At 42.2% G+C, this 13,232-nt stretch overlaps 1 protein-coding gene across 1 annotated transcript in view; it reads left to right on the top strand.

Annotated features, from left to right (window-relative positions):
• Positions 1-644: 644 nt before the first annotated feature.
• map3k3 (mitogen-activated protein kinase kinase kinase 3) overlaps positions 645-13,232 on the top strand; it is a 23,307-nt gene continuing 10,719 nt past the window's right edge. The window contains exons 1-10 of the mRNA XM_024012094.2: positions 645-2,405; positions 6,129-6,228; positions 6,945-7,075; positions 7,237-7,277; positions 7,696-7,795; positions 8,046-8,159; positions 8,322-8,460; positions 9,424-9,554; positions 9,646-9,719; positions 12,115-12,188. Of these exons, the coding sequence (XP_023867862.1) occupies positions 6,225-6,228; positions 6,945-7,075; positions 7,237-7,277; positions 7,696-7,795; positions 8,046-8,159; positions 8,322-8,460; positions 9,424-9,554; positions 9,646-9,719; positions 12,115-12,188 (808 nt within the window). The 5' untranslated portion in view covers positions 645-2,405; positions 6,129-6,224. The remainder of the gene's footprint in view (positions 2,406-6,128; positions 6,229-6,944; positions 7,076-7,236; positions 7,278-7,695; positions 7,796-8,045; positions 8,160-8,321; positions 8,461-9,423; positions 9,555-9,645; positions 9,720-12,114; positions 12,189-13,232) is intronic.

The raw sequence follows: 13,232 nt of genomic DNA, 5'->3' as shown, positions 1-13,232 counted from the left end.
TATCTGTATCAGATTCTCTTCCTGCTGTAGCAAACAGGCTCATATTAAGATTCTACATCTGTAAATGTTTTGTTAGTGCAAATCAAGTCTGTGGAAAAGTGGAAATTACAATCTTTAGAAGCCTTTTTGAACCTTGAATACATGCAAGTTTGCATTTCCTGCCGTGCAGGAAAATTCTCTGAGAGAACAGACTGATCAAATTAAAATAGAACATCTGTAGTTTCTTTCACTTTTTATAGGCCATGTTGTTTTTTTCTATTGAACCATGGATTAAACACGATAAAGTATGGCTTTTGTGGCATCATTCATCAAGTCTTGCTGACCCTATAGTTCTATGGAATAATCTACACTCACACAAACTATATTACAGCCCTGGGTGCAGATTTGTAAGACCCTATATTGAATTGAATGTGTCAAATGTCACTCAAGTTCATGGGTTCAGTCAAGTTGAAGTCAAATGCCATATACTTTTAATTAAGGATGATATTTGGTCTTCATAATGGTATCTGCTCATGGTATTTYTTGTCAGCGCTCTGTCTAAAAAGTCCTTATGTGATGGAGAACGCGTAAGTGAAATTTGTAGGCCTTTACCTTTCATGCAGCCTACGTCATCAATGTATGTGTGGATGGTCGCAAGTCTGGTTTTGAGCTTCGTCTCTCCCGAGCCCGTACGGGAGTTGTAGCGATGAGACAAGATAGTAATTACTAGCGATTGGATACCACGAAAAATTGGGGAGAAAAGGGGATAAAATGTATTAAAAATAAATACAAAAATAAAAAATAAAAAAAGTCTGGTTTTGAGCGCGCCATTAATATTGTGCGCGCTACCAGGAGCAAGAAATCGACAGAGGAACAGCGCGCCCCCGAGAAAAGGACGGAGTCGTTTTAGTTACTGTATGCTTTACCCAAATGGAACACAAATCTGAGTTATTATGATGCACCTTTGCCCATGATCAACCACTGCATTCAGAATATTGAATCATAAGCCTACAAAGCATTGGGAATATACACCGTTTTCTCGTTTTGTAAGAAGCGTTCTATAGGGGTTCCGGTGACGGATTGTTTTTTCTGTCAGGAAATTGGTTGCATTAAAAATACATTTTACTTTATGTCGGTGAGCATCAGGACCTGKATTTATGGAATATCTTTCGCTCAAGTCTTCTGAACAGTTGGTGCATGTTTATAACTTCTATTGCACAAAGAAAGCACCGTTTTTTCCACTTTTGTTGAGTTCTACCACTGCACCGCGGAGATGGTAAAAGTTCAGTTATGCGCACAATATATTTTCTCGATAAAACCATCCGATCATAACTTGTTATTGATGCAAATGTATTAATTGTGTGTGGTCAACTATGTGTTGCATCTGTCTCCTATAATTTTACACCATTATTCCGAAAATAATAGCCTGCTTTCGTAGTTGAATCTTCATCTCCCATCTCCACCATGTTGTGTGTTGAATTACATTTTTTTCAACTGATTTCTTTGTTATAAAAAGTCTGGTGCCTGTTTGCAGTTTATGGATTAATAATACTTATTCTGTATAGAGATGGAACAATACAGTTAGGAGAGAAAAGGGGCATAGAACAAAAAGGAAAAATCTGCAAATTTAGCAGGAAAAGAGGCCATCAAAATCACGGAAATCGCTTCGTCCTTTTCCTTTGGTGTACTGTTACACTGTTGCAAATGGATTTCATAAAGGCAACACGGTTATTGTTACATCTTTTGTGTTAGTTCACCCTTTCCATGCTGAKAAAATGTCACTGGGAAATATTGATTARTGAATAGAGAGAATTATGATGGCCTATGTTCGTTTTTTGTATTCTAGCGTGTAAGTTGGGCTTCTTGTTCCACAATGAAATGCCATCGGACGTTTTTCTTTTTTGATAAAGTTTGGAAATATGGCCAAGTTGTCGAACGTTTTTGTGGCGACGGAAGGTTGACACTTTTCTTTTTGGTCACTTTCTGAGKGCAGTCTAATGTATCGGATTTTGGACTATATTTCTGTTAAATTAATTTGGCATTAGAGAAATCCAAATGTATACGTATACAGTGACGATCTCGATGTGACGACATTGTGTTTTCTAGGCCTACTGCTCATTAGAATTTATATTTACTGGCTAGTGCGTAACAAACTTTCGTGGACCAGCGCGCGCACTAGTGCCCCCGCACCTGGGGGCAACCCRGCCATGGCGCCCTCATCCCTCTGTATCTCGGTGTGGTTGTGTGAGTGAATCAACAACAKAGACTSGGGATCAAAGRTGAGGATGATGCTCTGGAGATAACGGTTCAAACTGACGCTGCAGCATCTCTCCTGAGCGACCCAGRTAGAAGTTGAACCAGGACRCCGCTAGAGYGAACGGCTCTCATCTTCCAGACAGAGGTTAATCATCAGGGCAACAGCACAGGTGAGAGCTCATGCATATTCAACACATCACATCACAGAACAATTTCAAAAGGAATCCAACCTATAGAAACACTCACACCCTTAAATACTGAATATGGCTAAAGGACTCCACTCAATAAGCTCCACTCAAAGTGATATCATTTATTTTTTATCAAATTAATGAATAGTTAAGTGTCCTTATGCCTCTTAAGGCCTAGTTGTACATCGCCTGTAATTCTCATAGCCTAGGGTTTCTCTCCTTCCTCTATGACATTACTTGATCAATTGGACAGTCCCCAGTTCTGGTCCCCCAAGTCAAAGTGAATTACTCCCTAAAAAGCAATGATGAAAACCAGCAGACACTGTGGCCCACAAGAACTGGAGTTTAGAATGATACAGATGTAGGATCATCATTTGAGCCAGTTTGCTACAGCAGGAAAATTACCCTGCAGCAACAGAAAAAGTGAATTATTATGTGGATTATAATTAAAGCTACAATCTGTAACTTTTTGGGTGGCCCAACCAAATTCACATAGAAATCTGAGTTATACTGTATATCTGTCATTCTCATTGAAAGCAAGTCTAAGAAGCGGTAGATATGTTCTATGTGCACTATTTATATGCTTCCCGTGCTCTTGTTTTGTTTTTGCTTCTTTAAACTTTTGGTTTTGTACACCAGCTTCAAACAGCTGAAAATACAATATTTCTGGTTATTGAAAATATATTTCACACTGGTTTAGATGGTACAATGATTCTCTACACATTACATTGCTTGTTTTGCCACATAAACTGAAATTAGGCGAACTATTAGATTTTTAAAACCAGAAAATGGCTGAGCAATTTCTGCATATTGCTCCTTTAATGGACATTTCTGTAGTGGTTGATACATTTTTTGTTAGGGCAAAACAAGTCTGACCTTTCAAAGTGGAAATTACAAATTTAGAATGCTTTTTAAAACTGAAATACACTGCAAGTTTGCATTCCCTGCTGTGCAGGAAAGTTCTCAGCAACAGAAGAGTTATCAAATTAAGATCCTACATCTGAACCAGTACAGGACAGTTCTATGCTTGCAATTTTGTCCAACTAACGTTTTGCAAGGGAATTTTCCTCCCTACAGAACTGAGTGGATGCATTGACAAAAAGAAATGACAAAGCATTGTGCAATATTATGATTCTGAACTTTCCCTTGATCCTCTGCCTCTTCTCTTTCCCCTCTGCCATTACTCCTGGAGGTGGTAGTCAATCCATAAGTGMGGTTCCAGCTAACTCTGCTGGGAGGCTGTTTTGGATCTTTATTTTTGTTTTGTTGWACAAAAAACTTGGCAGACGGTACTCTGAGTTGCASCACTAGGCCGCACTACAAACTTTTATGGCAAGTTTTTACTCAAGCCTTGCAGTGCAGCTGTGAACATAGCAGGTCACACCAACCCAGAGRACTTGAGCATGTTAAGCAAGGAGAGACGTGAGGCCAGGGACTGCTCAGGGTTTTTTGGATGTAAGGCACTGAGACAGAGCAAGGGCCGTGGTTGGGAAAAACAGCCTTAGACTAAACACCTAAAAGCAGGCAGAGAGAAGTGGAGGGAGGAAAATCCATGTAAATCCGGTGAGTCCTGGAAATGCGATGCAAGTAAAATAAAGGGGGCACAGCTGACTYGGCTGGKAGTGTYCGGCCTCTCTCCTCGCTGAATTCCCCACATTCCTCTGTGAAGGTAATTAAAATCAGGAGAGCGGGGGAGCAGAACGACYGACCTGAMAGGCCAGTCAATGTATAACAGAGATAGATAAGATGTTTGGTTGGTGTGTCCTGAAGCTATCTGCYARCCTGGGATTTCACTCCATGTTTTTATAGGAGGAGGGAGGGCCAATGGTAGCAGGCCTTTGGTTTGGGGGTACAAAGGGTAGACACATTTAGTGTTTCTCTTGGGTGAGGAGAATGTGAGTGTGGCGAGGGGGCCAGATGGACATACCCAGCATTCCAGTTAGTGATTATTACCCAGAATTCCAAAGGGRCACTGAAGCGCTTCAGGTGCTGTTGCTGTTGCCCGTTTATACTTCCACCCCTCTTCATCATACCACTCTACCTCCTCAGCCACTCACCTCCCATCTTCATCCTCCTCTCTTTCCTGTTGTTTYTGAGGCAGGGGCAGGGTTGACATTTGGCACATGTGCAGTAGTGTATTTTTTACAAGAATGCTCAATCAGCAGCACACCTGTTTCATTCCATTTCAACATCAGTCCTCTCAGATTCTAATAACAATACATTTCATTCGGTTAATATATTTCACTCACCTTAGGGTCCAATGTGTTTCTCTGAATTTATAAATTAACTTAGAGTTGAGTTACAGTGTGCTAACCCCCCTGGGCAAAGTAGCCAGGCATGCTCAGGTCATTGGGAGGTGACTGGTGATAACTGCTGTGTTGACACTAGTGCCTTCTGGATTGGGTTCCTCTCCRGACCGGCTCTATTTGGATCAATAATAGAACAATATTGATCAGAGAGACCAGAGAAGATTGAGGGGCTGACCTTATAAAAAATAGGAACAGCAGTGCTTTGGGCAACACTTTACCTCACATAGGCAGTATACTCTGATGATGAATCCAGTTCGTGTAATAAAAGGAAGTAACGAAACTATATAGTAATAACTAGCATAGCTAAATGATATTGTGCTCCRCTWCTGAGCACTATATRGGTGAGTCCTCAATATCTTTTTGTATTTACTAAGTTGTTACAGTGTAATAAGACCAATGCTATTGTGCTGATTGTTACTGTAGTGTAAGGCCCATATATGTGATGTGTCTCGTCCACTTTAGGTAAAGAGAATACTAAAATACCCTTTCACTTACCAAAGAAAGCACACATTTTCCAAGCACACTAATCTCTGCTGAATTAAAGTCTTATCGTTGTGTCAGTGTTTTTTTTTAATTCTAGGGTTTCTTTGTCATAGATATGGCAACGTACTCCGCTAAAGGACATATGATAATCTCTAATGCTGTTGTCTTCTTGGATACAGTATACACCTTAATACTTGACCTTGACGGGGGGTAATGGTAAATCAGGGAAAAATGTATACCTGGCACAACTCTGTCATCCTTTTTAATAGAATAATGCCCTCTTAACATTAACAGTGGAGTTATGACGTGGTTGAGTGAGTGTTTTATGGCTCATGCAGTCGGAGAAGTTTAAAGCTGTCAGAATATTCACAGTTAAACTTTTTCATGTGCTTCGTGCCAGATCTGTCAGTGCCAGTGGAGCTCAAGTTTCAGACCTTTTCAGACCAACTCTCACTTTTTCTCATGTGCAAGTTCCTTCTTGGTCACTCACACATCACATCACACACACACACACACACACACACACACACACACACACACACACACACCCCAGTCTATTGCAGTTTCCTGATCGGCCAGGCCTCGTCCCAGAAAAGTCATTTTAGTTTATGTTCCATGCTTTCCTTGAGAAATGGATGGTACTTCAGAATGACATTTTCTTATATACATTCTCCATGCACCCTATCTTTAAATGCATTACAAACCACTTAGTATGTTTATATCAAAGATAAACAGAATGTTTTTTAAGGACTGATGATGTCGTACACTTCACACTCAAAGATATATATTGCCAGTGCTAAAATATGTTGAAATAAAGATGATGAATATGATGATGACTTGTGAATTTGATGACAACTGCAGCTTAGGTTCTGAATATATTCCCCATGTTAACATATTGGTGCATTCCCTGCAGGATGTTGATGGGTGGCACTGCAGAGTGAGGAGTCTGAAGATCTGAAGATCTCTGAAGGTGGTTGGCTTAGACAGCGCTCACACACACATCGCCAAAATGAGTGAGTTTCTGTTGATTGTAGATTAGTATATTTACAATCTTGTCAAATCTCTCACTAATATTACTATCTCATATATATGTATTCTATTCAAGTATCTACACCTATCACATCTATCTCATCATCTAACATCTATCTATCATCATCTACATCACACCATCCACTATCTCATACTATCTACACTCACACTACACACACACACACACACACACACACACACACACACACACACACACACACACACAACACACACACACACACACACACACACATATCACCAGCCCCGGGCCTGTGTGAGTTGAGCTGAGCTGATTTTCCAGACGCTGGCCGGGCCGGCAGGTGAAGGATTGATTTTCAGTGTTATGGTGACGGGGCTCTGGTTCTCTCTCCTGCCCTACTGCTGTGTGATGTCTGTCCAAACTACACGAGGGGAATATTTCCCTTCGTGAGCTAACACAGCCAATGCAGAGATCACTCAGAGATCAAACATGGGAATAGAAATATCAAAAACTCTGCAGTCTGTCCTCTCACGGGCTCCATTACCCTGTCGCTAGCTGAACACTCTCAATGTGGGTTTATATAAAAACACACATTTTCAGTGTACACAACTAGAAGAGGGATTTATATGGCTATACGTGCACGCGCACACACACACACAATTACACTTCAATTTGATCTCATGGTAAATGTGTGTTTCCACCAACCGTTCTCCCCTACAGATGAGCGCCAGGCTCTCCACTCCATAATGAAGGACCTAGTGGCCCTCCAGATGACGAGGCGCCAGCCTGGGCCCTCTTATGACACGGGGAAACCCAAGYCTCTMCCCAACCCTGCCCCTGCTAAGAGACAGGTAAACCATCTACCACCCCACTCAGTCAACAACACACACTCTCCTCAGACAGGCAMGTCATCATCATCTCTACATGACATCTTGTTTCCCTTCATGACCCCATCATGACCCTGTGACCTCCCATGAACCCTCTTGACGGGGCTTCTTCTTTACTCCCTCAGGACGATGTCAGAATAAAGTTTGAGTTCAGTGGAGAGAGGAGGTGAGTGGGTTTTCTTGTTTTTGGATGTGTGTCTTTGTGTGTGTGTGTGTGTGTGTGTGTCTTTGTTTGTGTGTGTGTGTGTGCTTGTTTTATCACGTTTTTGTCTGTGAGAAGAGCATGGTCAGCTCGGCTCAAATGCACTCCAGATCTCCAGTCAGAATGGTATGTGAAGCGGAGAATGGAAAGGGAAAGGACTGTGGTTTAGCTGTGGCAGCCAGCAGAAACCACAGCTATGTTAGGTGTGCTTAGAGGAATCTGCACACACTGGAAACGGAATATGTTTGTAAAAGTGTGTGTGCACGCTTGTGTTGCAGATCTAAAGAGGATATAGTTTCCAGACCGAAACACTTTTTTTCCTTCTGTCTGTTTGTCTGTCCATCTAACCCACTGTTTGTCTACATTTTTTTTATTTGTGTAGGATACTGATGTTTGGGAGGCCTGTGCCGTTTGAAGAAATCCAGCAGAAGGTCAAGACTGTCTTTGGCCAACAGCTAGACTTGCACTATATGAACAATGAGGTACAGCTAACCCCACATCTCATTCTCTGCATTTCTCACCGACAAACACTCTCTCAGACAAACACCAACACAWTGCATACACACACAAACACTGGCCCTCACAGCAACCCACTTGATGTAGGTAACTTTTACGGCCAGTTTCCTGGACATTTAGTCCTAAGTACTAAGTACTAAGATGCATGTTTAATGGAGATTCTCCCTTAGTGTCTCTGTGTTTTGATTGAGTCATCTCTGTGTGCTGTGTGTCCAGCTGTCCATCCCTCTGCGTGGTCAGGACGACCTGGACAAGGCCATTGACCTGCTGGACCGCAGCTCCAAGATTAAGAGCATCAAGATCTTGCTGCTGACGCAGGAGCAGTGCAATGTACTACACACACACACACACACACATACACATAAATACACAGACATACAGAAATAAACACACACATTAATCAATAAGATTGTTATTAAAATCATATGTAATGGGGTAGTGTGTACAGTCTTTATGTGTACACTGACCACACCCCTCTCATCCCACCCCTAGGCCTCCCCATCCCCCTCTCCCTCTCCCTCCTCCCACCACACGGTGAGTAAGCAGGTGAGGATCAAAGCCTCCCAGTCCACGGGTGATGTCAGCACGGTGTACCAGCCCTCCGAGCCCAGGGGGCGCCACCTCTCCACCAGTGAGTATGAACAAGCAGATTCAACTCATAGCTGCTTCCTCTATTATTCTGCCTTTGCTTTCAACATCCTCTTTCTCCATTTCTCTCGCTATAACTTTTTTTTACAATAGCAAGGGAAGGGTAGTGGTATCTCTRAATATGGAGAGACAGTAATGTTGTATATTGTCTGGTTTGGTGTTTGTCATGTCTTGCTCTCTTAACTKATTTATTTTGCTAGCTTTCTCTTTGTCTCTCTCTCTATCCCCCCCACTCTCTCTCATTTCCACCCCCCTTCTCTCTAGCTGCTGTTATTTCTCTGGCTTCCCCTCTTAGCAGTAGGTCCTCTTCCTCTTCCTGTCAACCATCACTGGCTGCTCTACAATGGCCTGCTGGCCACAAGCCAATCAGATTTAGAGACACTATTAGCATGGCGGGTCAATGTCCTGGTTTTAGAAACACTGGCTGTTTTGGGAGAGGGTTGAAATTAGTGCTGCGTGAGGGAAACTGGACAAATCCTAAATTCTCTGCAGATCCACCACCTGAGGCAGTTACATTTCAAACAATCACATTATTAATGTTGGAGAGAGAGAGAGAGAGAGAGAGAGAGAGAGAATATCTGTTATCAGTGTTAGGGATGTATCTTCTTTTCTCCCACATAATCCATTGTTGAACTTTTTTTGTGTATCTATTTTTTTAATTTACCAGATGCTCTTATCCAAAGCAATTAGGATTAAGTTCCTTGCTCAAGGGCACATTGACAGATTTTCACCTAGTCTGCTCAGGGATTCGAACCCACGACCTTTCGGTTACTGGCCCAAACACTTTTAACCACTAGGCTACCTGTCAMTGATCTTGGTACACCAGAATCCTATTATCTCATGTATCTCATGTATTGATTTCCATTGGTTTAGAACAGTGTAATATGGCCAAGTCACAGTCCTTTTTCTTATCCTCCTCTTATCCTCCTCCTCTCTCCCGTCACAGGCTCTCAGAACACAGGCCGTAGCTCCCCCCCTCCTGGCTATGTCCCTGAGCGGCAGCAGAGGATCGCCCGCCAGGGCTCCTACACCAGCATCAACAGTGAGGGAGAGTTCATCCCAGAGAGCGACCAGTGTGTGAGTCATTGCACTGTACACAAACAAGTGCGCGAACACACACATACACACAAACACACCGTAGGGCTAATACTGTGTCTCCTCTCCCTAGGTGCTGGACCCCTGGAGCAGTGCAGAGAACTCTGTCTCAGGAAGCTGCCAGTCGCTGGACAGTAGCTCAGACAGGTGAGTGCAGGACTCRACCCCACATTCTACCCAGGGGTGAAAGTAAGCTAGTACGGTCTGGTGCGGCGTCCCGGCAAAATAAATAGTGGGGGTACTCCGTACTGGTAAAACATGAGCCTATCACTATTAACACAAAATGGCAAGAAAACTATAGGCTYTTATGGCATTATAAAACATGACCTAATGTCAGCTACATGAAAAATGAGTGAATTGACTTGAAACCGGGTGGTATACGCCCAAATTGTGTTGTGGTTCGAGGAGAACACTTACATGCCTTGGAGATGAGAGGCCGAGACCGAAACACGGGAGGACAAGGTGGAGATGAGTGGCCAAGACCGAGGCATGCGACCAACAGTGGATGCATCAATTCAGGCTCCAAGTTTAGGCCTAATGACAATGTCATTAGAATACATGTAGGTSTTTTGTAACAGATGTCTCTTTCCATTCATCAGTGCACTGTTGGGATTTGGATGCTGGAATTATTTTGTGAGTGGACGAACGTGTACTGTTAGCCTACAGGACCGCWTTTTTGAAGTGATTATTTGTTTGACAATCAGATGAAAACATGACTGGTTGTGTTTATACCACATTAAAAGGCATAGGCGGTGTGTCCATAAGGCTAGGGGAAGCTTTCACTGAAGTAAATTGAGTTAAATTCCCAAAATGATATAGCCTAATTAGCCTACTCCTGTCTATACAGAAATAAATTAAATCATAAYAATAGGCTACTAAACCAGAAAYCATGATTTGGCCACAGAGGATCATTAGCTTCTTTTTGTTTTGTATAGCCTACAGTTGGAAGGGCCCGCAATTTGGGCAGCATGTGGCAAATACCACATTTGAGTTGCAACTGTCAGTGAAAAGCAGAGAGACCCAGGCAGACGATCTAAAAAAGTTTAAATGTTGAAAAACAAATGGCTATATCTGTGAAGAGATTGAGCAAACAGTAGCCTATCTTTTTTTAACTTGGCAGGTCAGTTCTTATTTACAATGACAGCCTAGGAACAGGGGGTTAATGCCTTGTTCAGGGGTAGAACAACAGATTATTACTTTGTCAGCTCGGGGATTCGATCCTTCAACCTTTCGGTTACTGGCCCAATGCTCTAACCACTAAGCTACCTGCCGATCTTATTGGCACAAGTGGAGAACATCGTCCATATCCCCGGTCAGTCTGCATATTCACTTTATCATTGGGTCAGTGACATTTTTGTTTGTTTTTGGACAATAATTTCCTCCTCCAGGTTAGATGTACTATATTGTATTTTATGTTTCGCCTTTTTGTAGGCCCATTATATGGATCAGACAACGTTGTTTTAATTGATCAGGTTGTCAGTTTCAGCAGAGTAGGCTACCCTGTAATTTTTGTTGTATAAAAAAAATATTCTGCTAATGTCACCAGTCATAAAAAGTGTAGTGGAATTGCATGAAAGGCCAACATTTTCCTGTGCATGGAAAGGAGGAGAAGTGTATCTGATATAGCCTATAGTCAAGGCTTACTCTATCCATTACGCACTGCATTGAAGTATTTRTTATMAAKATTTATTTTTATATTATTKGCTTAAATTATGACTATCCAATCTAATCATCACATTAGGAATAGTAGGCTATCTTTAATAAGTCTGCAAATGTGAGGATGGATGGAATGTTTATTATAAAGGTAAATTTTTATGGTGAAAATTAGCTTCCCCAAACTTGAAACCCATGTGCTGCCTATGTTAACATGGTCCTCCCGAGTGGCGCAGTGGTCTAAGGCACTGCATCGCAGAGCTTGAGGTGTCACTACAGACCTGGGTCTGATCCCAGGCTATGTCACAGCTGCCAGTGACTGGGAGACCCATGAGGTTGCGCACAAATGACCCTTCGTTGTCCGGGTTAGCGGAGGGTTTGGCCAGCCCGTATTTCCTTGTCCCATTGCATTCTAGTGACTCCTTGTGGCGGGTCGAGTGCCTTCAAGCTGACTTCGGTCGCCAGTTGGACAGTGTTTCCTCTTCCGGGTTAAGCAAGCACTGTGTCAAGAAGCAGTGTGGTTAGGCAGGGTCTTATTTCGACCTTCGACTTTTCTGAGTTCGTAGGGGAGTTGCAGCGATGGGACAAGACTGTAACTACCAATTGGGGATAATTATAAAAATAAAAAAAACTGGTATAACATGTTAAAAGTGATATGACAAATCTTTACTAGGCCCACAGAGATCATATTTGAAATTAATAAGAATTAATGTAATTATATAATTTCACCTATTTAAAAAAGTGTGTGCGCGATACCGGTAAGAAATGAAATCTACTTTTACCCCTGATTCTACCTCACACGTACACAATACTTGTACACATACAGTGTATGTATTTTGAGGAAGTGATCAGCACCTCTCACTCTCTTTTTATTTGTCCTTCCTCCCAGCCCCTCCCTGAGGAAGTCACGCATGCACCGAGCCAAGAGCTACCCTGATAACCGGCAGCAGGAGAACGTCTCAGGTGGGTGCCCAGGAGGAATCCTGATATCACTACATAAGATATAGATCCTCACTGTCACGGAAAACTGTAATTTATACAGTAATTTGAGGTATTATCAACAGTAAAAAACATTGGAAGTTTTACTGTAGCATACTGTAAATTATGGGGAAATTGCTGTATTTCGAATGGTACTGTAATTCCACCTCACGAATACAGTACCGTACTGTATCTTTAGAGCACCAAAAACGTTATGACCACTAGTGGGTGCATGGTATTGTTGTCTCGGGCTTATTACTATATTTTGAGGCGTGCCTTGTAAGAGGCTATATTTGTTGCACCCGTGAGTGAGAATGTTGTACCAATTTTACTCTTATGTGGTTAAAGTGGCCCATCAATAAAAAATGTATAAGGGCAGATTGGAGTGGCAGCAAATGGTTGAGCATTTTGCCATGTCCTTTTGGTCTGTTTTGACCTGTAGTCACTGCCAGTTTGGAAGCCTTTGTTAAGGCCTCTAGAAGTGCAAGTGATATAAAGCACCAAATATTGAATTAATATGCTGTAATGTGTAAACACTTAGCAGCCAACCTGCTTGCACCAATCCCATGTAATTACAGTAAAATACAGTCATCCACGTATTCATTAATTAATTCCGAATACGGTAGCATTTAGTTTTTTACAGTATAATACAGTCAATTTTATGATATTTTACTTTGTGTCAGTACACAGTACTTGCTTTGATACCGTATTCATATTATATCAGGTGTACGGTAATATGAAATACAGAATTTTACTTTACAGTGCTGGCAAGAGAGCCGCTCTCAAGCCCCTTAGCAACAGGCCTAAACCACAATGCAGCTCCTAGCAACAAAGCAACAATGTAGTCCCAAGCAACAGCACAGACAACAAGGCAGCTCTTAGCAGCAGAGCCTCACGTGAATGCTGTATGACTGAGCTGAGTCTGAATCCTGTTGTAGTCTAACCTTCACCCTCTCTCTCGCTCTCTTTACTCCTTCCTCCCTCTCAGACCGGGAGAACCATGTGTATGATAAGGTGGTGGGGAAGGGA

Source organism: Salvelinus sp. IW2-2015, linkage group LG20, assembly GCF_002910315.2.
Source record: "Salvelinus sp. IW2-2015 linkage group LG20, ASM291031v2, whole genome shotgun sequence".
Taxonomy (NCBI): domain Eukaryota; kingdom Metazoa; phylum Chordata; class Actinopteri; order Salmoniformes; family Salmonidae; genus Salvelinus; species Salvelinus sp. IW2-2015.
Note: the sequence above shows the minus strand (reverse complement) of the source record. Positions and strands in the feature narration are given on the sequence as shown.